The sequence below is a fragment of the Trichomycterus rosablanca genome, chromosome 10, assembly GCF_030014385.1.
Source record: "Trichomycterus rosablanca isolate fTriRos1 chromosome 10, fTriRos1.hap1, whole genome shotgun sequence".
NCBI lineage: Eukaryota > Metazoa > Chordata > Actinopteri > Siluriformes > Trichomycteridae > Trichomycterus > Trichomycterus rosablanca.
Window position 1 is genome coordinate 19169232 of NC_085997.1, and position 25884 is coordinate 19195115.

The 25884-nt window shown below is 39.9% G+C and overlaps 1 protein-coding gene across 2 annotated transcripts in view; it reads left to right on the forward strand.

The window, feature by feature from the left end:
• foxn2b (forkhead box N2b) overlaps window positions 1-25884 on the forward strand; it is a 34132-nt gene that overhangs the window by 1416 nt on the left and 6832 nt on the right. The window contains exons 1-2 of one of the 2 annotated variants that reach the window (XM_063002916.1): window positions 19242-19377; window positions 20182-20774. In XM_063002916.1, the coding sequence (XP_062858986.1) occupies window positions 20196-20774 (579 nt within the window). In that variant the 5' untranslated portion in view covers window positions 19242-19377; window positions 20182-20195. Of the gene's footprint in view, window positions 1-19241; window positions 19378-20181; window positions 20775-25884 lie in introns of those variants that run through there. The other variant, XM_063002915.1, reaches the window with a different exon arrangement.

Below are 25884 nucleotides of genomic sequence, written 5' to 3' on the forward strand. Positions count from 1 at the left end.
AAGGTCTCGAGACAAATGCTGGTGGAAGCCAGGGTGCAGGCAGCGTTTCCGGCCCATTCAGGTTGAGTGAGTGTCAGTGACACGTGGTCAGAAAGCCAGAGCGCTAGATACAGCAGCAGCACAGAGAAGGGAGGGATCAGGACGATCAGCAGCTTCTATCACTGCGTTTAGTTCTGCTTTCATGGCTGACAGAGTATCCACTTCAGTGCCTCGCACTGTAAACAACAGCCATACGCAAGTTCAGTGTGGACTTTCTCGCCTTGGCCGGTAGATCATGTAACACTTAAGTGTGGTTTAGTTGACTTGATCTGCATGACTGGATCCACGTGTAGTTGAAACCCTGAAACAGAAAGTAACTGCCTGCATACTAACAGATTGTGCTGGTTATTTAAATAATACAGTGATTAGTTAATGTTAATTGAACATTTATTTTTGTCATAAAAGCTAGCATAAAAGTGACTGATATGAACCACAGTGTGGCGTTATGCAGCTAAACAAATTGTTTGGTCCTTTTGCATGGTCCCAATTTGGATGTACTCACCCTATGCACACTGGTGATCTCTGCTGGTTGCCCGACACACTCTGGCCAAGGACGGCAGCTAGCAGAACATCTCGGTGTTGGGTAGCAGTTATTGCAGCGGCAACAAGGTGACTCCATTAGGCAGTTCTGGGCTAGTGTATTTGACCCACCCTGCCAGAGCATCTAAAATAAGTTGTAAATACATAATATAAATAATATAAAATGCTTTCTGCAACTGTGCTCTTTCTGTGACTAAACAGTAAACTACAAATACTACAAATTAAGTTTAGCTCACAGGTTTTTGTCAGTTTAAAATCTACTTTTTAAAAAATATACGTTCAAGCAAAATGGATTAATTATTTGGTGTTGTAGAAAGTTCTGTACTAGAATTTAGTTTTGTGGCATGGTCTCTTAATGCCTTATTAGTGATTGACATGATTGATGACTGTTGATTTCTAATAGGGTTTATTTGACACCACCAATTAAAACTACATGGAAGTGGTCATTTGTCCAGCTCAGGGAAAAAAACCCCAAACTGTCATTATTTTTCAGTTCCAGAATTACCAAAATACAAAACAAACAAAAACAGATCTGCTGTCTCAAAATCACAAAACTGCCATGACACTCATGTTGCTTTATTTGTAAACTTACTGGTTAACATGAATCAAATCAGTGTTTTAAATGTATCTATAACATTATATAAGCTTTTGAGCATAGTCTTAACTGCTGCATGTGGTTAGGCAGAGACACGAATGCACACTTGGCCAAGACACAAAAACCCTAAAGACACAAGCATCCGATTTTAATACATCTTGCTTAGTGCATTTGAGGTTACTGAGCTAGCTAATGTACGTTATCTTCGTCTAATTCAGTTATTGCTGTACCCCATGTAGTGCATAAAAGAAGTTAATGGAAAAACCATTTGGTATTCTGTTACCCACTCAACTGCCTTAAAATGGTATTTAATAGCTCAGTCATGTGTCCATTCCCAGTGTTTTATTGTAAAGGAGAAACTTTGAGAAACAAATTAGAAACGTCAGGTCATAACTTTAATTATCAAAGAAATTAAATGGCACATGTTTATTTGTAAAAGGTTACACAAAAATATTAGACATTTACATGTGTTGCAGGTACGTGTCTGCTTCCCTGCATGGTCAGCAAGGGAATGAGGAAAGCCAGAGTGCATTGGGAATTGGATATATCCAATTTTGACAATACAATAGTTAATAATCTGAATAATCAATATAGTAAGACTTTTTATTTGCATTTATTATTGAATGCGTTTGTAGCTACACATTAACAACACCCCATTACACAACGTGAGGCAAAATTTGCTGTAATAATACAGCTTGCTTTCATGTTTCTTGTTGCTAACAACATGCTGACTTGCATATTTAGTAATGCAATTTAACATGCAATGTTTCAACAAAAAAGCACATCTGGTTCAGCCTGTTTGCTGTGTCTTGTCTAGTTTGTCATAATGGTTTTGTGTAGGCCAGCATGGGTTAGCGGGTGAGCTGGGGTGGTGGACTGATGGCATGTCTGTGCTACTGCATTGATTTGTGGGTGATGAGTTTTGCCACTGTGTGAAACAAAACACATGCATTTTTAAATTTATTTATTTATTTTTACTTAAATGTGGCTTTCATTTAACTAGTAAAATGCTCAATTAAAAAAAAACAGCACAAGTAAACTATAATAGTTTAGAAGTGGGTAAGATCATGAAGGATGGCTTCCTTTTTAGTTTATGTATTTTTGATTACAGCCATAGCACATATTTGTAGAAATCAAACGTGATCTTTTGATTGTTTAGAAAAGATTGACTAATATCAAGCCACCACACAAATAGGCTGCCAGATTTCTGAGGTTATGTTAGTAAATGCGGTACAGCATGTTACAAAGTCTAATCTGTGATCTAATTTTGTGTCATTTTAATTGGCAAGTTACCCCTAGAAAAATAACCCATTAAAAAGAACCTGTCATGAACTGAAATATTTGGGTGATCTACTATGCACCCACTAACTAAATGTTTAATAAAGACATGTAGTTTTAGAGATAGTCTTATAACAAATGCAGTGCCACAACCTTTTTCAGGCTATTTTGTACTGACTTTACCTTTCACGATATGGCAGCATATATAAATGTAATGACAGTTTTGTTTTCGTTTAAAAAAAATAGGTGAATTTTATTTGTTTGAGCTTAGACTTGAACAGCAATGATGCAAAGTATCACAAAACACATAGTTATGGTACGTTACGAAGCATTTGTGTTATGTAAATACCATTTTAAACCACAAAATTCCAAACAGAATCTAAAGTTATTGTCACTTTAGTAGTATGCGGACCAAATCTAGAGTCCTTTCGATATTTCTGTTGAACATTACCAGTGGGACACTGTGGACCGAAACATTAGCGGAAGGAAACCCACAGCAGTAACATGGGAATCTAACATGTACCTTACCAGCAGTTACATACAATATATTAAAGGTTCAGTCAAGTACATAAGAAATACATTAAACATAGCATTACTTAAGGTTTTTTTTTCTTAACTCTACTTGGTTTGGGGCTTTGCTACACAAAGCACAGAAACTTTAATGCTTTGTTAGTCTTTGTAATAAAAAATATCAGATACTTTAGGCATGAAGTGATCAAGCAGCTATGCTGGGTGGGGGAGGGGGTGTTTGTTTATTATGCTAACAAAAGACATCATGAGGGATAAAGTCGTAAGTAAGTGTAAAACTAATACCATGACGTCAGTATCTCAGGGTTTCTCTTGTTAATGGTAACGGATCAGTAATTACGTTTTTAAAGCTTCAATTTTATAAAATACTGGAAAATGCTTTCTGCTATTAACGATAAACAAAGTGCTGGTTGCCGTTTAAGTAGCTGTGGTACATTTCTTCCTGCCAGTGTATTTTAAATTCTAAACAAAAACATGCAGGTGAAGCTATACATACTGCAAACCACCGATAGGCCACTATAGTTGGCATGCAAATTTGACAACTGGTGTTTACCTAAACATTAGGTTTAAATGCCCAGTGACATACTATACCATACTTTAAAATAGCCTGCCATTTGTTACTCCATTTATTGGACTACGTCTTAAAATGTCACGGTGAAGAGACAGCATGTGTTTTGGATCATACGTTTCATTATAGTATACAGCACAGCAGTCATTCTTATGGTTTATATTATTTCTACTAAATAAATACAAAATGCAGGAAAGTCCCTGCACTGGATAGGCTGCACTGGTCAAAATATAGCTGATTAAAGTACAGATGTTGCTGGACTTATTGCAACTTGTTGGCGTTTACTGTTAACATGCCGCTGCAAATTATCTGACAACCTACACAGAATTTTCTCTATTTTTACTGTTATGTGATAGGAAACAGAAGCAGGCACTTAATCAGGATATGGACCATTTTGGACTAGGATTAGTAATTGTAACATACAGGCCGCCCAAAAATGTTGATTTACTTATTTTTATTTCCCATAATTTTGTACAGTCATTAAAATCTGCCTTTTTTTGACTGCCCTTAACTCAACACTTTAACTGCTAATGCCTCAGCTTATAATTCAGCTCATGTCCCACCAGTTGGTTTTAATAGAGCTTTGTCCACTTTTCTGAAGGCCGGAGTGTCATGCTGGATTTCTAAAAGGTGTAACGGTCTCCTCTTTATCGTTGCTCTCTGGAGGGCTCTTGTAGGGCACAGCAAATGATCCCTTGTTTATTGCTGCTCTCCTGACACCAGACTGGGAAATTAATTAGCCTCATTATTAGTCCCACAAAGATGGATATGTTCTGGATTTTGCTTGCATGCAAGTGTTTTTTTTTTTTTTTCAGAGGAGTGAGATTGCAGACTGAAGGATTTTGTTTAAACCCTCAGTGCCGTTTGTGAAGAACTTTCTTTTAATGAATCCTGCTTTTTAAGTTTTATTACACCTTATGGCTGGATGTTGTAGTAATATGCGAAATTAGCGATACACTAATGACATGAAACACTTGTCAGTGTAATGTGTGTATTAGCACATATTAGTTTATTTGTAATTCTGTTGTTACTGTAGTTTCCCTCCTTTCTTGTTAAATTTAGATACATTTCTTGAATGTTAAATCAGGAACTTTCTCATCTGATAGTTTTTCATAAAGTGGCTTCACTGTTTTGTTGCTGCGTTATTGGTAAAACTAAATTGATACACATCTTGTGTTGTACATGTGTTCTGAAATTGCACATTGATTATTTTGCTATATAACCCACCCCTACTTTAAGGCAGGTGATGGACCAACGATGATCCAGCCTTCTCTTTCAAAATGCTTCACTTAAACTGTCAAAACCGAAATAAATGACTGTTTTTAAGACCCCTGTCCTAACTTGTTGGACCATATTTCCCAATGGTGCCACTGAGCAAACAGACTTGACTTGTGTCCCAGCTTTCAGTCAACGACTGTGCCTTTGTCTGGCGATCCCCCTACCTCCTCCTCCTCCTGTCATCTTCTTGTTATGGCCCATCTGCACATGTTTCTCATGTGCACTTCGCCTCTTTTTGTTCGACCATGCCCTCAGCAATGGGCCGAGAGGTGCAGTCTGGCGTCCCCGGGAGGCCGGGACGCTTGTGTTACCATGGTTGCGACATGACACTGGGGCGTGGTAATCAAATGGAGACACTGCTCTGGATTTCATTTGCAAATGCGACTAGCAGCCCAAGTGTGCTCCCAGCCCCCACCCAGCCTTGACTCTATCTGGAGTTCTCCATCTTCAGGCCTGTTCTCTTTCTCTACCATTTCTCTCTTCTCCTCTGAAGGATTTAGGTTTTTCCTCTGAACCCCGGGCCCCTCGGCCTATTGATGGCCATGCTAATGTCGAGCTCTGCCTTGATGCGGAGAGTAGCAGCCCCTGGTGTCAGCCTGCTCACAATGGCCTCCATTGTGTGGGTCACTCCTGCCTGAATGAACTGGGTGTGTTTAATTGAGATGGCAGGGTGTGAGGATGGCACGGGACGGCATGCTGTTGCGACAGAATGCACCGGGACCAAGTGTATTACATGGGCATGTACGTGTGCTGCAAGGAAACATGCCTGGAGAATTAGATTTCACAATCTGTAATTGATAAGGGCATGCCAGTTGCTACCCTACATTACCGTGTCTGTATAAGCTGCAGTGATATGCTTGTTTATCTCTTTGTGTTCTCTGGTTACACATTATCCACACCCACACAGTAAACTGCTTATTCATAGATCTGGTAGAACAAAATAGATATTGTTAAATTAAACCTTTACAATCTATTAAACTAATTTAGGGACCAAATATGGTTGATTTTGTCCTCAATGTTTGAGAAATCTTTTTATCTTAGCCATTTTAAAGAAATGCTAGAACACTGAGCTGATAATGTAATATTGTCTGCAGCAGTAGGACTCAACAAGGGGGAAATTCAAGTAGGTGCCTGGTTTATTAACTAGCCTTTTTCTGTAGCCTGACCAAAGCCTGCCCATTAATGACTGTGCCAACAGTAAAGTGTAACAGAAAAGCATATGTCTAATATGACAGCTTCTCAGCAGGCAAAGTAAGCTGATAAAATGCCCCAAACCATCTGGAGCAGGGAGCCTTCAGACAAGTGCCCCCATCTATGGTTCAAAAACACATGGGTTGTTTAGTGTGATGTGAAGTTTTTTTATTCAGCTACCTTTGGTATGAATTGGACCATCTGTTGGCAGCCAGGTCTTCTCATCTAGAATCAGTGCATGACCTCAGTAATGCGCTTTTGACTAAATGGGAACAGAAACAGGATGTCTGAAAAGCTTGTGGACAGGTGTCCACATCTGTTTATCCATACAGTGTAGCATACACTGATCAGCCATAACATTAAAACCACCTCCTTGTTTCTACACTCACTGTCCATTTTATCAGCTCCACTTACCATATAGAAGCACTTTGTAGTACTACAATTACTGACTGTAGTTTCTCTGTTTCTCTGCATGCTTTGTTAGCCCTCTTTCATGCTGTTCCACAATGGGCAGGACTCTCCCAGGACCACTACAGAGTAGGTATTATTTGGGTGGTGGATCATTCTCAGCACTGCAGTGACACTGACATGGTGGTGGTGGTGTGTTAGTGTGTGTTGTACTGGTATGAGTGGATAAGACACAGCAGCGCTGCTGGAGTTTTTAAACACCTCACTGTCACTGCTGGACTGAGAATAGTCCACCAACCAAAAACATCCAGCCAACAGCGCCCCGTGGGCAGCATCCTGTGACCACTGATGAAGGTCTATAAGATGACCAACTCAAACAGCAGCAATAGATGAGCGATCTTCTCTGACTTTACATCTACAAGGTGGACCAACTAGGTAGGAGTGTCTAATAGAGTGGACAGTGAGTGGACACGGTATTTAAAAACTCCAGCAGTGCTGCTGTGTCTGATCCACCAGCTAAATAACACCTGCTCTGTGGTGGTCCTGACAAAGAACAGGGTGAAAGCAGGCTAAAAAAGTATGCAAAGAAATAGATGGGTTACAGTCAGTAATTGTAGAACTACAAAGTGCTTCTATATGGTAAGTGGAGCTGATAAAATGGACAGTAAGTGTAGAAAATATTATGGCTGATCAGTGTATGCCCGACTGGCTGATATTACAGATGAGGATTCAAACCCTGGATCCCAGCAGTAGTGGGCTAGCGTCATATACCACTGCTCCACCTAAACGCCTTGATTCCATGCAATTTTGGTGAAAGTATGCAAAACTCCTGGACACCCTACCTGAGAAAACCCTGTGTTTTGGCGTTTTTACTATCATTGCTGTCTTGACTTCCATGAGGGCCGGTATCTCAAACTTCAAGTCTTGGAATTGTTTCTTTAAACCTACACCCTGTAGAAGTACATTAACATTTCTGTAATAAAACAGAATTGAATGTGTGCAATTAATGAGTGGAATATTTCCTTTTTAAAAGTGCCAGTAAATGGGGAAATTATAAGCCCATGACACCAAAGCACTGCCGAGTTCTGGTTTTGAATGTGTTGTGTGCTTAAAATAGAAACCTAAGCCACATAGATTCAATGTCTTTGTGGTTTAAGCTTACAGCTTTTCAGATTCCATAACACTTTATGTGCGTCTGAGTAGCATTGGTTTTGAAACCTGACCCTAACCAAATAAAAAAAAGTGAGACTTTGTGTGTCATGAGACAGTGTGTTGCTACTATATAGACACACTGTTGTGTATATATACTGGTGCTGGTCATAAAATTAGAATATCATGAAAAAGTTGATTTATTTCAGTAATTCCATTCAAAAAGTGAAACTTGTATATTATATTCATTCATTACACACAGACTGATATATTTCAAATGTTTATTTATTTTAATGTTGATGATTATAACTGACAACTAATGAAAACCCCAAATTCAGTATCTCAGAAAATTAGAATATTGTGACAAGGTACAATATTGAAGACACCTGGTGCCACACTCTAATCAGCTAATTAACTCAAAACACCTGCAAAGGCCTTTAAATGGTCTCTCAGTCTAGTTCTGTAGGCTACACAATCATGTGGAAGACTGCTGACTTGACAGTTGTCCAAAAGACGACCATTGACACCTTGCACAAGGAGGGCAAGACACAAAAGGTCATTGCTAAAGAGGCTGGCTGTTCACAGAGCTCTGTGTTTAAGCACATTAATAGAGAGGCGAAGGGAAGGAAAAGATGTGGTAGAAAAAAGTGTACAAGCAATAGGGATAACCGCACCCTGGAGAGGATTGTGAAACAAAACCCATTCAAAAATGTGGGGGAGATTCACAAAGAGTGGACTGCAGCTGGAGTCAGTGCTTCAAGAACCACCACGCACAGACGTATGCAAGACATGGGTTTCAGCTGTCGCATTCCTTGTGCCAAGCCACTCTTAAACAAGAGACAGCGTCAGAAGCGTCTCGCCTGGACTAAAGACAAAAAGGCTGCTGAGTGGTCCAAAGTTATGTTCTCTGATGAAAGTAAATTTTGCATTACCTTTGGAAATCAAGGTCCCAGAGTCTGGAGGAAGAGAGGAGAGGCACAGAATCCACGTTGCTTGAGGTCCAGTGTAAAGTTTCCACAGTCAGTGATGGTTTAGAGTGCCATGTCATCTGCTGGTGTTGGTCCACTGTGTTTTCTGAGGTCCAAGGTCAACGCAGCCGTCTACCAGGGAGTTTTAGAGCACTTCATGCTTCCTGCTGCTGACCAACTTTATGGAGATGCAGATTTCATTTTCCAACAGGACTTGGCACCTGCACACAGTGCCAAAGCTACCAGTACCTGGTTTAAGGACCATGGTATCCCTGTTCTTAATTGGCCAGCAAACTCACCTGACTTTAACCCCATAGGGGTATTGTGAAGAGGAAGATGCGATACGCCAGACCCAACAATTCAGAAGAGCTGAAGGCCACTATCAGAGCAACCTGGGCTCTCATAACACCTGAGCAGTGCCACAGACTGATGGACTCCATGCCACGCCGCATTGCTGCAGTAATCCAGGCAAAAGGAGCCCCAACTAAGTATTGAGTGCTGTACATGCTCATACTTTTCATGTTCATACTTTTCAGTTGGCCAACATTTCTAAAAATCCTTTTTTTTATTGGTCTTAAGTAATATTCTAATTTTCTGAGATACTGAATTTGGGGTTTTCATTAGTTGTCAGTTATAATCATCAACATTAAAATAAATAAACATTTGAAATATATCAGTCTGTGTGTAATGAATGAATATAATATACAAGTTTCACTTTTTGAATGGAATTACTGAAATAAATCAACTTTTTCATGATATTCTAATTTTATGACCAGCACCTGTATATATCTCAAATATAAGTGGTGCATTAGTAGGTCAGCCACTTTCCGTCGGCCACCAGGGTAGTGGTAGCTTTGTGGTCAAGGTACTGGACTGTAATCAGAAGCTTGCTGGTTCAAGCCCCACCATTGTCAAGCTGCCAATGTTGACCCCCTAAACAAGATCCTCAACCCACAAATGCATGCATTGGATCAGTTAATTAAAGGGATTCCTGCCAGCAGCATATCAAAATCCAGGATGGATTTTAAGTGGAAAAGCTTCTGTTTCACCAGCGGACTCGTGCTGCTGTGTAATGAGGGTAGGTGACCTTCCCGCTGAGTTGTCGGATCAGCTCTTCGAACGCTCTACAGAAACTCCGGGAGACACTCGCGCTTGATGATCTGCACAAGAAAAACTGACTGTGCCGTGCGTTTAAAGAGGTGGACTGATTAGACATGCTGGGCCACGCTGCAATTTTCCCTCACACTGGCTAAGATTTATTTCAGTCTGAATGAACTTATTTTAATTGCAGATTCTAAGCTGTAATGTTGATATAAATACTGTCATAGTGGAGACCAAGTCAAGACTAAGACTACATAGTATGAGAAGCCCAAAAGTTTACTGTTTGGAAGAGTGTAGTTGCAATTACAACACACATTACAAATTAATAGCTATGTTAGGATACTAAGTAATCTTTTCATTTGTCCGCTCATTAACTTTAAATCTATATTCTACAGTAAACTTAAACCAGTACAAAGGTGTTTAATAATCAAGAGTAAACTTTCTCTTCACAGAAGCTTTGTATTATTTGAATGATTTTTAATAATGAACTTTGGTCAAGACAAAATGTGCAAGATTAGAGTATTATGGTCTCAGGATCTTCAACCCAGTCTGAATTGTTTCAATAAAGACTATACTTGATGTCTTAACCAACATTTGGTGCATAAAAGTTGCTGCATTTAGTGCTACACAGTATGCTGTATTCCCAGTGTTTGAAGTGGCCTGGTACTCACCAGTATGCAGTATGTGTACTGTGACAATTTCTTGTGTACCAGCACTTCTCACAAGCTGCCGGTACTAGTTTTTTTTAAAACTCCATCACCCAGCGGGCACTGCTTGACACTTGTTTCCATTCTGGGCTGAACACCTCTAAGACTAAGGAGATGGTGGTGGACTTTCAGCGGTCCAGGCCTCATCCACTAACAATCTCGACTGAGGGTGTTGATGTTGTGCTGGTCAGGTCTTATACAAATACTTGGGACTGTAGCTGAACGATAAAGTGGACTGGTCAGACAACACGAACGGTTTACAGGGAAGGACTGAACCATCTCTACTTCTGGAGGAGGCTGAAGTCCTTCAAAATTCTGTGAAATTCCTGCTGATGTTCCACCAGTCTGTCACATCCAGTGTCCTGTTTAATGCTGTGGTGTGTTGGGGAGGCAGCATGAAGAAGAGGGACGCTTCATGGCTTGACAGGCTGGTGAAGAAAGTTGGCTCTGTGGTTGGCATAGAGTTAAGATACTTTAATGCTACTTTTATGATACTATCCATCATAGATAAAACACACTACCCTCTGAATGGCACAATCACCGGACTGAGGAGTGTGTTTAGTGACAGAATGCTGTCTCTGTCCTGCTCAACAGACAGGCTGAGAAAGTCTTTTGTCCCCCAGGCAGTGAGACTGTTTAACGCCACACAACGGCATGAAACCGAAGTCTGAGATATTTACATATTTACAGCTGTATTATCTATATTATTTATATTTTATTCATTCTTTATACTTAAACTTATATAATCTATGTTATTGATATATAATTGGCATATTACCAACTGCACAACTTTCACATTTCTGACTTGCAGTTCCTATTTATATCACCCACCCTGGTATTCAAACTATATTTGTACTGTTATATTTTGTCTACTGTGTATTGTATATATACATATTGTATATTTGCTGTACCTTCATTATTGGTATTTATTTTTACTGCTGGAGGCCTAAGTTTCCCTCGGTATAAATAAAGTATCTCTCTATCTATTTGTCCATCCTATCCCATTCTGGTAAACTAAGTGCAAACTGCTTATCCTGTGAAAGCATTACACTTGACAGTAGGTACAGTGTTGTTGTGTTTAAATGCCTCACTTTTTCTTCCTTGATGTACCTGGTCTCCTGACTGGTCATTATGGCCCCAACTAGGGCCGAACGATTCCTCGAGAAACTCGAGTAATTCGATTACTAGAAATCATCGATTCAAATTTTTTGCATCGAGGCATCGTTTAGTCCATACAGCTATATACAGCTCACGATGTTTCGCACTTTTGCACAACGCGTTCATGCTGTGGTCAGGTGACGTGAAGAAACCGAGGGCTGCATCCGAAATCTCATACTTAAACAGAACTTAACAGGACATAAACTTGGTATTTGTCACGTAAAGTTCAATGAATACTACGTTTTTGGACACGCTCGCCGCTCCTCCGTACTTTTCAGTATGAAAGTGCGATTTAGGACGCAGCAGATTTGGTAAAGCGGACTGCAAAATGGAGAGAGAGAGACAATAGCGAGGGGCGACCAGACGAGACTGGAGAGAGAAAACGACAGAAAGTTTGAGATCATTTTAAGCTGGAAAAAACTAAAACTCAGAACAACATCCACACCATCACAGCGTCTTGTTGATACCCTGACTGTTCTTTATTGTAACCACCACAGGCTTTTTTGAAGGTTTAGGCAAACAGACATTCTACAAATACCACAAAGCCTCCCAACAAAACATTAAAGATTTATGTTCTGCGTGAGCTGTAGCTGAAACTTATAGTTCTAAAAGTTGCACAAATTAGAGGCAATGTTTATGTATTACTGTTTCTTAATATTTATGCCTTAGTTTTAGGTTGCCTGTATATATTTTAAAAGTTATTTCATTTATTTTTTATGTTTTGTTTTTGCATTTCAAAAATGTTTTCTTTAAACTGTCCTGTATGCAAGCAATAAAAATGTACAGTTTGTTTTAGGAGACGTCTTCTTTAATCTTATACGTATTTATTTTTGCTCTTTATTAAAGCAAAAGTATTTCTTATCCAATTACTCAATTAATTGCTGCAATAATCGATAGAATACTCGATTACAAAATTAATCGATAGTTGCAGCCCTAGCCAACACTTCACTTTAGAAGCTTGTAGCATTGTAAGGCTTGCTTGACTGTGAACAGTGACACTTGTGTTGCAGCGATCCTAATTAATAGCAGACCTTATGTCGGTGGTTCTTAGATTGTGTCTGACCATCTGGACAAATTTTCTGGAAGCATGTGGTGACAGTTTTTTTTTTAGCTTGGCAAAGTGATCAGTTTTCCATGTACTTTGTACTTGCTGATATTTGTTTGTTCCAATGTCATACGACACAAGGTTGTGAAGGAAGGGCTTTATGTGTGGCAATCCATGATACACTTTTGTAAATCTGTAGAGAACTTTCCTAATGTAATGCTTGGGGTTTGGTCTTGTGGGTGCAGCCGCAATATTTATATGGGCCCAGATAGGTCACTAGCTATAGTCAATCACAATCTACCAAAGTACTAGAAGGTGCAACAGTGTTGAATGTTCTGCTTAAAATAATAATAACAATGATGTAAATTATTGTATGTAAATTTTAATCAATAATTTTTTCAATGGGCGCAAGGCACACAGTAACACACTGGATGGTGCACCAGTCCATCGCTGGGCAGACACACATACACACACACAAACACTCATACACACACCCATTCACCTATAGGGAAATTCAGTGTCTCCAATTAACCTGACTGCATGTATTTGGACTGTGGTAGGAAACCGGAGCTCCCGGAGGAAACCCACACAGACACAGGGAGAACATGCAAACTCCGCACAGAAAGGACCCGGACCGCCCCACCTGGGGATCTAACCCAGGACCTTCTTGCTGTGAGGCGACAGTGCTACCCACTTAGCCACCGTGCCGCCCACTGCAGAAATTAAATTAGGGGAAAAAAAAACTGCTGATGTACAAAACTAAATACATGATTAAATAGAACAGACTAGAGTACCCAAAGTGCATTGTGGTAAATTGTAAGTAATTTACATTTGCTGGCACATGCTTATGCTATGATGGCATAAAATCATTTTTTTTTCAGGAGTGTAGATATGATGACACCACTGTCCTGGACATTTCATTCACATTTAATTGGCATGTTTTTACTACCACTTTATCTTGTTTTGAGTCACGGTGGGTCCAGAGTCCCCGGGAATTATTTTAGGGACAGTGGTAGCCTAGTGGGTAGAGCTTTGGGCTATCAACCGGAAGATATAGGGTTCAAATCCAGGCTCTGCTATGCAGCCACTGTTGGGTCCTTGAGCAAGACCCTTAACCCTGTCTGCTCCAGGTGGCTGACCCTGCGCTCTGACCCCAGCTTCCAAACAAGCTGGGATATGCGAAGAAAGAATTTCATTGTACTGTACATCTGTATATGTGTATGTGACAAATAACGTAACCAATCACGTCTGTATGTGGACATCCAACAGGATGATAGTGCAACTGGAGATTTAAACCCTACATCCCAGCAGTAATGGGCTAGCATCATTTACAGCTGCGCCACCTAAGTGCCCCTACAATGGCCATCACTGCATAAAAAATACAGTTGTAATTAATTAATTGAATAGGGTGCTAGTCTATTACACTAGTCTACACAGATCTCAGCAGTGTTATCAACCATCCGGGCATTTACACAGACCATGGGTGAAAATCAAATGAAGTAATTATATAATATTGTAAATAATAATAGTGACCAATATTTCGAGTCACTGTAGTGAAAAGTATTGTGATTTAAATTTTACTTTACATCACCCACCTCTTATTTTGGAGAGCTTTATGTAGAACAGGTAACTTTTATAATTAATTGGAACACCACAAACATACCAGGTTTTTATCCTGACATCCTCAAGCCTTCACCAAATGATATATTGACAGATTGCAAAAGTAAAATCTCACAGGACCGGTTTTAGTGGATACAGTCATGATGCAAATGCACATGTCATACACACAGACGAATTCGAAAGCTAGAATTGATCAATCTTATTTTGTGCCATGCTAAAACTGACTATCCACCCCTTTAGACTGGTAAGAGGATATATTGATTTTAAGATTTACCACTTTGTTGTGTTTTAGGTGTTTAAATGTATTTTAACATAGCTACAGTGATTGCTCTGCTGTTTTATCACCAACGAGCATTTGCTTCCTGATGCATGAATAACTTTGTGCAGCACAGAAGCTGTTCAGGGCTGAATTAATCCCCTAACCACTGGTGGAAATTGGGACGCTGGAGCTTGGTGACGAGACAGAAAAGTGGATATTTTTAGAAAACTCATCTTTCTGTAAGCGGTACTTTGTCGTCACTTTAAAGTAGTTATGTGCTCAGTATGCAGATGATTCTTTATTTTAATTATTAGTGTATTTGACTAGCCTCTAGGAGGAATATAAATTACCACCTTTGCGTACATAATTTTTTTTGTATGGCTGAAAATAGCACAGGCCTTTTTAAGAACACAGCTTTGTGATTTGTGTTTGTCTGAAAATTCCACGCCCACATTGGCTATTCAAATGAAGGTGTGTGTGTGTGTGTGTGTTTTGCAGCTGCTTCACCCATAGACATTGTGTGTGTTTGTGTTTGAAGTGGCTAAGAGCCGTTGAGTGCTGTCATTAGCATTGTCTCTTTTTGAGGATGATGAGCTCGTAGACGTGCTGATGAGCTTTGCCAGAGCAGGTTGGCATTGTCTTGCTAATGGAGGTTAATGAGACTGTGTGTGATGCAGAGACGAAGGCAGACGAGCCAATACGACCAACTTTGCTAGTCCAGATGACATTTTGAAGCGTCACTTTCTCTCTCCCCTGAGGCGACTGTTAACCGACTGCTCGGTGTCAGGTTCTTCTAAACTACTATCTAACATCTTCCAAGATTGAACTGAAACTTACATTTTTACTAACTACGAGTTCCGCTTCCTAACAGGAAGAAGTCTTCACTTGTGCAGGGTGTATTACAAAAAGTCATGAAAGCGGAACCTGCTGCCCTCCCCCCATCCACTTTCCACAGAGAGTGAGAAAGAGATGGATAGGTTGAAGGAGAGAGGTTGGAGAGGCAGGACAGAGCGTGATTCAAAGCAGCACTTTAGGTGATTATTTATTTATTGACAGGCTCTATGGTTTCCATGGTAGTGGCTCATTTGAGTGGCTATACCAGTAGGAAAAGTGAAGCAGTCTCTCTTGCCCAGACTGGCAGCCGGACCCTTTTTTGCTTGAGCCGATTATTTATTCATCACTGTATTCGGCGTGATTTCCGTGGCTGTCCATCAGAGGAAACTATTTAGCCTGCATCTTTGCTGTACCATGATTGGTCATCCTGACTCTTGGGGCTTCATGATCCTCCAGGCTGTCTGGCTCTTACGTCTCCTTGTCCTTTAGTGTCACTCTGCTCGCAGATGGCTTTACCAAACTCTGGAGCCAGGCACAAGGGTTTTTGGTGGATTGATTGGTGTGGCCTGGCTCTAGTGCACTTTTAAACTAATGGTGATGATCAGGGTCCTTTTTGAAATTCGAGATGAATCCTTAAAGGCCCTTAACATTGTGTCGAGGATTCCTCAAGAGCCTCTCAATTCGGCTTAGAGAGGAGAGGGCAAGAGAGAAGAGACTTGTAAGGACAGGCTAAATGCGTGTTAGATTTATCAAAGATGGTTGGAAATTTTTTTTTTTTTTTTTTTTTTTTTACTGTTTTGATTTAGGCATTCTAGCTACCAAATTCTGTACAGTGCACAGGGGTTAATACTGAAAGACTCAAAAACAAAGTCAGCCACTATTTCATTTTAAACTGCAGTTCGTTCAAGGTCATGTACTACATCAACAAACTCGAAGAAGGGCACTAACCTAACCATACACATGAGCTCAGAGACCTTCATATTAGTTAGAATGTTTTGATTTTCAGGAAACCCAAGTATTTTCTTCTAAACTCCTGGCCGCATCTAGTTAGGACCCTACTAAATTCACAGGAAAATGTGCTTAATTTTACAGACCTTGTTTTTCAAAAATCACAGATTTTTTACAGAAAAGAGCCACATTTCACGGCAGTCATTAAATAACACTCATAAATTAAATGATAGAATAAATTGAGGCTACAATACACAGCACAGCACACTTTAATAGTTAAATGTAAAATTACAACATCTGTCTCAAAGATGAAAATTCTCGTCCGTGTTTTGACACCCCCTCCTCTGCGTCCACAGAATTGGTTGGAAGTTTTCCAAATTCATTTACCAGTAGGTTACAAGTATTGTTTCTAGCTGCTTTAGACTTCGACATCTTGGACATTTTGACTAATGCCAAGTTCACACTACACGACTTTCCAAGTCGTCAGGTCGCTGTACAGTTCACACTACACGACTGGATCTCTTGTAATCGGGAGTTTTTCAAGTCAGTGTGGCTTTCACACTACACAACTGGATCTCTTGTAATCGGGAGTCTTTCAAGTCGGTGTGGCTTTCACACTACACGACTGGATCTCTTGTAATCGGGAGTCTTTCAAGTCGGTGTGGCTTTCACACTACACGACTGATCGGCGATAGGGGGTTTCACACTACACGATCTATCACCAACTGGAATCGCAGGCGAGCTTCTCTGCTCCCCCAAACTACGTTTTGTCACGAAAACAAACGCGACAAGTGACGAGGGGTTAAGTGATACCATGTCCAAAAAACGACAAGTAGCAAGTGATCAAAGTTGTTTGTGTGCTGATGTGCAGCGTAAAAGCAAAGAGAAAAATAAATGAATCCGAGTTCATTTGGCAACGCGACCAGCAGGGATTGTTCTGTTCTGTAGCGAGTTAGAGGTTAATAAACATTTTATTTATAAATATATATTTTATAAAAATATTTTTGTAATGCAGTGTTGGTATTATGGTTTGATAAGTTCACAAATATTGTAAAGCTTGTGTGTGCCGATGTATTTTGATAGAAACTATATTATCCCCCTTGCCACACTCATTGCCAGTCGCAACCGACTGATCCAGATATTCAACATGCTAGATATCTCCCTTCAGTCGCCGAACTGCTCGGATCGAGTTGTTGAGTAGTTCACACATAGGGATTGAGAGCCGAGCGAACGCAGAATTGCTCCCGAGCTGCCACATCTAGCGGCGACCAGTCTGCGAGCGAAAATCAGGGCAAAAATCGTGTAGAGTGAACTAGGCATAACAGTAGGATTGTTAACATAACATAACAGTTAAATCGCTAAACACAAACATCATTGTTTGAACTTCACAGCAAATTGCATATTACACGGGAAAAGGCTCACTTCACGGTCTGTGATGCAATTTTTTTTAAGGTAGGGCCTTATATATAGTCTATTGGGCGAGTAAACCCCCTAAAATCCTGTTCCTGCCCCAAGTTTTAAGAAACATATTTTACACCAAACATGCTGTCCAGTGTTCTCTTTTCCAGCCTTTTACTGTTAGCATGTAAATACATACCTAACAAACATACCTAACAAAAGTACTACCAACTGTCAGGAGTCATTCAGGGATTTTAAAACAAACAGGGAAGTATCATTACAGCAATAAATACATCAAATCACCCAGGATTATAAACCAATTAAAGCATGTTGGGTAAAAACAAATTAACTAAAAAAAGCTATCCACATATGGCAAACAGGATTTTTTAACGGCTGACGGGTGAGCACCATATCAGCAGCCTTCTTGTCTGAGTCACTGCCTGATGATTACAGATAAAAAGTGATAGCCTGGAAACATTAACTCAGTACGTCTTATATTAGCGTTTTAATGCGATTATAAATAGTGGGGCCATGAGTAAATGGAAGTCATATGTTTTCATAGAAATACATATGATCGGCCCTGCTAAATATCTCAGCTAACTCAAGGTTTATTATTAATTATGTAATTAAAATTATCAAATCACTGAGTCATCATCCGTTTTAATTTTCAGGTCTTAAAACTATTTGTATTTATATTTTTGTTGTTTAAGCCATGACATGACATGGCCCAGTGGTATATTTATTTAGCTTTATCTAAATAAAATTAACATTTTCAGTAAATCCTGATAATTATAACTTTTTTTTTAAAACTACTATACAATATTTAATGTCACAAATTGCACAAGGTAAACCTAAATAAATGACTTCAACTGATTAGAAAACGTTGGATTACTTAATGCTAGGGTTATATGGCTGGAAATTCATTGCAACATTTTCACTGTTTTTATTAATCTCTCCACTGAACAACACTGGGTGTGAGGCAGGAGTATGCAGGACAGAATGTCAATCCATTGATGGGCTTCGTCAAACCTTCCCTTCCCCCAGACATAGCAATCATGTCTGTGTAGATGCCTGGCCGGCTGATAGCACAGCTAATCTGTATCTCAGCGATGGTGGGCTAGCGTAATAGACCATTGCTCCACCCGAGTGCCTTATCACAACTTATTCATTAATAATAATTTTGATTACAAAAATAAACTTCTAAGTAATGCAGAAAGAATAAACTGTATGTGAATAGTACATCCACTGGATGTTACACTCTCAGTTAGCATTAAAATGTGTATGTTGTCTGTTAAGCTTTCCAGCTGAAGTATGTGCTTTTAATGTGAGAAAGGATGACATAAATTCTATGTACTTTTACTTGTCTTGTTAATAAACGACTGTTCCTTATATGTTTATGCATTTTTGAGCTACCATTAGGTTTATATTATGACCCGCATGAGGTTAACAGGAAGGGTGGCTGAAGTGTTAATTGTTTGTTTGTTTATTAGGATTTTAGCGTCATGTTTTACACTTTAGTTACATTCATGACAGGAACGGTAGTTACTCATTACACAAGGTATATCAGTTCACAAAGTTATATCAAACACAGTCATGGACAATTTAGTGTATCCAGTTTACCTCACTTGCATGTCTTGGGACTGTAAGAGAAACCGGAACACCCGGAGGAAACCAACGCAGACACGGGGAGAACATGCAAAGTCCACACAGAAAGGACCTGGACCACCCCACCTGGGGATCTAACCCAAGACCTTCTTCCTGTGAGGTGACAGTGCTACCCACTTAGCCACCGTGCCACCAAAGTGTTCATTACAATTACCAACATTACAGCTAATTAAAATGTAATAATGAGCTTGATTGAGACCCTTCAGTTATGGTTGCACCACTGTAACCAAAAACAAGCATATTATCAAGGGGAGTTACTTAATCCTTGTAAGACATACATGTATGTTCATGTTAAAATTATTTGGCCAAAGTAAAACTCTCCCTGTAGGGTTTTAAATCCTCTTTTAAAGGAACAAAAAAGAGCTACAATTTAAAAGTACTAATGTCACACTGTTATTTTTTTCTTTCTGAACGAGTATTACTTTGTAATATGCAAATGTTGGGCATGGAACAGCCGTTTACCAGCTGAAGTGGGTGGGCTCATGTGGAGTTGGGCTCATGGGCTGTTTCTAGTTTGCATTTTTCTAGAACCAAGATTTCTTGATCAAAGGAACCATGTAGGCCCCTCCATGCATTATTCCGTTGTCTAAAACAAACAACAACGTTTTTAACTGCCATGCTAATCAATTCATAATAAGTGAATAAAGTCCTCAGAACAGGTTTCAGGTTTTCCATAAATGTTTTAGTTAGAAAGCTTGCCAATGAAACATGTTATGATTTGTCAAGCAAATGAAACATACTCAAACCTGAAATTCAAGGGTTATGTCATTTCAGAAGCCAAAACCATGACTGTGAATTTACATTTAATAGCAGATCTGCTGACGGTCGTTCAGCATGTAAAACTAAACCTAAATAAGAAATGTTAATGTCTATTCTCTTTCCTTTTTAACTCTTGCTTCTGTAGATCCTCCAAGTTTGATGGGTCCTATAATCGGGATGTCGCCAGATAAGAAAGCCGATTCTCCAGGATCTCAGGGCATGTGCGGAGCAGGGACCCTCCCAGAGGCAGAAAGCGCCTCCAGCCCTCTAGCCACATGCTTAGACCGGATTGGCCCTGCCGGGTCAGTGACTGGGTCTGGACTTGAACCCGAGGACGATGAATTGACCAATTTGAACTGGCTTCATGAAAACCTTTTACAGAACTTTACGCTGGGAGATGCCCAGTCTGCCAGCAGGCCCTTGCTTGACATCGAGGGCAGTATGAGCTCTCCTCATGGCAACAGCATGTCCTCGTCCTCCAACTGTTCTGTCTCATCGGGGAGTCCAGTTAGTGATGGAGATCCCCTCAAATCCAAACCCCCTTTCTCATTTTCTCTTCTAATTTACATGGCTATTGAGCAGTCTCCCAGTAAATCTCTTCCTGTAAAGGACATCTACGGCTGGATTCTAGAACACTTCCCATATTTCTCCAGTGCCCCCACTGGCTGGAAGAACTCAGTGCGGCACAATCTCTCCCTGAACAAATGCTTCCGCAAGGTGGAGCGCGGCCTGGGCAAGGTAAACAAATAAAACATTAATCATGCATCTAATATTCCTTTCTGATTACAGAAATACACCATAAATTTTTTACTGTCATTGTATTGACCATGTACTAAAAAAGAACAAAAAGAATGAAAAGAAAATCTGTTTTTTAATTAAACATATAATACAGGTCTAAGGGCAACTGTCAATAAATGTTTAAAATGTGTAAACATAATACCTGGTTTCCCGAGTAGTAAGTTTCCATTAAGTAGTTATACACTGACGAGGCATAACGTTATGACCAGTGACAGGTGAATAACACTGATTATCTCTTCATCACAGCACCTGTTAGTGGGTGGGATATATTAGGCAGCAAGTGAACATTTTATCCTTAAAGTTGATGTGTTAGAAGCAGAGCAAGCGTAAGGATTTGAGCTTTGAGTTTGACAAGGGCCAAATTGTGATGGCTAGACGACTGGGTCAGAGCATCCCCAAAACTGCAGCTCTTGTGGGGTGTTCCCGGTCTGCAGTGGTCAGTATCTATCAAGAGTGGTTCAAGGAAGGAACAGTGGTAAACTGGCGACAGGGTCATGGGTGGCCAAGGCTAATTGATGCACGTGGCTGGCCTGTGTGGTCTGATCCAACAGATGAGCTACTGTAGCTCAGATTGCTGAAGAAGTTAATGTCGGTACTGATGAAAAAAAGTGTCCGAATACACAGTGCATCACAGTTTGTTGTGTATGGGGCAGCAAAAGGGGGACCAACACAATATTAGTAAGGTGGTCATATCGGTGTTTTTCATTTTAAACCTATTTAACTATAAAGGGTTAAATGTTTTATTGTGTCTATTAATGCAACTATACATTCTTTTAAATGAAAAACAAGTGTTTGTTTCTGCTAAGTGACTGAGTGAGTAACTGAGTGAATAAGTGACTGACTGACTGGATTGCTGACAGTGGCTGAGTGACTAAGTAAATGAATGAGTGATTGAGTGAATGACTTTGAATAGTGAATAAGTGACTGGCTGTTAGAATGTCTTGGTAAGTGACTGAGTGAATGAGTGACAGACTGGATGACTGACAGTGGCTAAGTGACTAAGTAAATAAGTGACTCCCTGAGTAAATGAGTGACTAAGTAATTTGCTAATTGACTAAATGACTGAATGAGTGACAGAGTGAATGAATGAGTGATTGACGTATTGACTGAGTAAATAAGTGACTGAATGAATGAGTGAGTAACTGAATAAGTGGCTGACTGTCTGAGTAACTGAATGAGTGAGTGGTTAAGTGAGTGAGTGAGTGAATGAGTGACTGGATGATTGACAGTGTCTGAGTGACTAAGTACATAGAGACTGAATAAATGAGTGACAAAATGACTGAGTGACTAAACTACTGACAAAGTGAAAGAATGAGTGACTTACTGACTGGGTGAAACTGTCTGACTGAGTAATAGACTGGTTAAGTAAATGACAAAGAGACTGAGTGAGTGAGTAAATGAGTTAATGTCTGACTGACCGAGTGACTGTCTGACAGTGAACAAGTGACTGGCTGAGTAACTGAATGAGTGAGTGACTGACTGGCTGAGGGACTGAGTGAGTGAATGAGTGACTTATTGACTGAGTGAATAAGTGACTGAATGAACGAGTGACTAAGTGAGTGAATAAGTGACTGTCTGAGTAAGTGACTGGTTAAGTAAATAACAAAGTGACTAAGTGTATGAGTGAGTGAGTAAATGAGTTAATGTCTAACTGACCTAGTAACTGTCTGACAGTGAATAAGTGACTGGCTGAGTAACTGAATGAATGAATGAGTGACTGACTGACTTGCTGAGGGACTGAGTGAATGAGTGTGTGAATGAGTGAATGTCTGACCAACTGGTAAATGCCTGGTGAGTGAACGACTGAGTGAGTGACTGAAGGAGCAAGCTGTACAGTAGGATAGTCAAAAGGTCCACGAGGTGTTTTGGATCTGAAAATCAAATCCCATTTGTAAGAAATGTTACATTTTAGAACTTAGTTCTGCTCTGACTGAAGAAATAACTAAAACAATGATATGATAATACATTTTATTTCATGTTTGGTTGCCTCAACAACTAGTTATATTGCAAAAAACATCTGTAAATCCTTAGAAATGACTTAAATTTCTGCTTTAATTAATGATAAAACGTTGTGTCACAGTGGCGGCTGCTGGTCTTTCAAAGAGGGGAAGCTCATTGTCGGCTTACATCATAAAATTTGTCAATTTATTTATACATAAATTCTGCCCTCCGTTCCTTTTCAAGAAAATGGCCTGAAATGGGTTGCAGTTCGTCTTTCGACTTCACTCGCAAAATCCGCGATGGGACTGAAGCTCCCAGTGATTAAGTGACGGTGTAGATCTCAAAATAGCTGTCAATCAAAACGTGATTCAGCCTTTCGACTGATCCTCCAATCATCTTGCAGAAGCTCAGCGTCCAGACCCGCCCACAGCTCCATTCACCCCCAGAGATGCTCAGCGTCCGGGGGCGGGACAAAATCGTGGCATTTATCCAATGACCGGCGAGTTTCGAAGCAATGAAAAAAACCTTTCCAGGCAGTCCCATAGAAGTGAATAGACGCTAAGCTTCTGCGGGCAAATGCATTGACGCTACGGGAGTTAACAAAATCGAGTCAGTCGATTTGTGATAAGTAGCTGATTCTGAACGAACTTCAGTCTTCGAGAAATCGCCACTGTTGTGTCACTATTATCCAGATGAAAGTTCAATCTGCCCAAATTAGGCATGCAGATGTTTCCACTCTCTGCAACAGATAACCGAATGTCAACAAGAAACCAGTAACCAGTCAATATAAAACACATCACAGAATTTCATATCAAGTTAAATCAAGTCTTTAGCTGTACTTTATAAACATAAACACTGTGAACAAACCAGTTCAGCATCATTAATGTACATTTTAGACAGAGTCTGTAGCAAACACTTCATTAAAAGTGTACAACTTAACATGCTAACCATAATTAATAATGATACAGTCTGTATATTCAAGTTCTTCCTGACAACATTAGCATTGTTAATATAAGATGATAAATGGAGTTTAACCTTCATACTGTAAAATGATGTCTGCATGTGCAGAGTTTAACATGCAGTCAGATACCATACTGAATTTAAACAGCTTTTATTTGTGGTTTTAATAAAAAAAAAAATTGTGGACACTGGACAGTGGTAGCCAAGAGGGTAGGGCATTGGACCATCAGAAAGGTTTAGAGTTTGAATCCCAGCTCTGCCATGCAGCCACTGTCGTGCCCTTGAGCAAGGCCCTCAACCCTATCCGCTCCAGGGGTACCGTACAATGGCTGACCCTGCGCTCTGATCCCAGCTTCCAAACAAGCTAGTATATGCGAAGAAAGAATGTGATTGTACTGTACATCTGTATATGTATATATGACAAATACAGACATTCTATTCTATCATTCTAATAATGTCATCTTTCATTATTCAAATGATTTAAAGACATATGACACAGAGCTGGAGCATGCACACTGAAGGTGAGTCGGGGTGTGTTTTAAATCAGTGCTCATTCTCTGTACAGACTGTAGCTTGTCTCTCAATTGGAACCTAGCGGCAGCTATCAGAAATCAATTTAAATTACATTTTTAACAGGGCGCTCAGGTGGCGCAGCGGTAAAAACACACGCTGGAACCAGAGCTGGGATCCCGAATACATCGTATCGAATCTCAGCTCTGCCTTGCTGGCTGAGGCTGAGCGACCACATGAACAACGATTAACCTGTTGTTTATATGGGCGGGACTAAGCCGGATAGGGTCAGTCTCTCATGACTGGTGCAATTACGACCTCTGCTGGCTGATTGATGGCGCCTGCACAGAGATGAGAGAAAAGTGCTCTTAGGGTGTGTCCCTCCATACACCCAGCTAGGCTGCTCGTCAAAGTGTAGGTGATAAGATGCATACGGCATGCTGCCCACGTGTCGGAGGGGGCGTGGGTTAGCTTTGTTCTCCTCAATCAGAGCAGAGATCGGCATTGGTGGAGAGGAAGCATGACGCAATGGGGCAATTGGACACGCTAAAAAAAGGGAGAAAAAGGGGAGAAAATGCATAAAGAAAATATAAAAAAAATATTACATTTTTAACCAACAGCATTTAACAAATGATGACCTGCATACTGGTTATTAGTTAACAGATTATTTATTAACATGCCTAGTCCAATCTAATCACATTAAAAAGTGTATTTTTCATCTAAAAGCAGGAATGAATCAACTTAGTGCAGGAATGTTGTACCACTCTGGTATTTCTTGAATAAGCAGCTTTCTTTGGATCCTGCCATATAATCTTATTTGGGTTAGAGCTTGACTTTGTCGTTCCAAAACATGAATTTTCCTCCTTTTAAACATTTTTGTTGTTAGTTTTTTCATGTGTTTCAAGTCATGATTCCACATCTTTAAGCTTTAGCTGATGGACTGCTAATCATCTGTAAGATTTCCTAATAAAGACAAATTTTTCCCTTTTGCAAGTCTTCCAGACCATGAGGCAGCTAAACAGCCCAAACCGTGATGTTCTCTTCGCCATGCTTTACATTTTTCATATTTGTGTGCATTGCTTCTTTTCCTATAGTCATAGTTTGTTTTTGCAAATTTGAGGCATGCAGCAGGGTTTATCTCGAGATTTGTTTTTTTCCACAGTGCACATAAGCAGACACAAGCCTATTGCTGGTACCCTTGTTATTTTATTGCTTTTATTTTACCAGCTGCAGCATTGCACATTGTTTTATTACCACTTTTATATGGAAGAGCAATAACGGATGGGTGTAGACTGTTTTTTTCATGAATTGATAAACATTCTGATCTTCAGCTATGCTGTAGTCCTTTCTTGCTGTATGCATTCAACAACCTGGTAGTATGTGTGAAACTGGCTTTTGATATTGTGTGTCTTTTTTTTACAAAGCATGGTACTTCTACAACCCACACCTCCAACTTGGTCTCATTAATAAAAAAAAATTTTTACACAAGTCATTAGGTCAGAGGTTAACGTATCTTTTACCCAGCCTGAAGTGCGAATGATTGTTTAATTTGTTCAATTAAAACATGAAATTCGGCAGGGCGAATATCATTATGACTTTAAGACAATCAGACTATATTGGTATTGCATTTAGCAGTTAA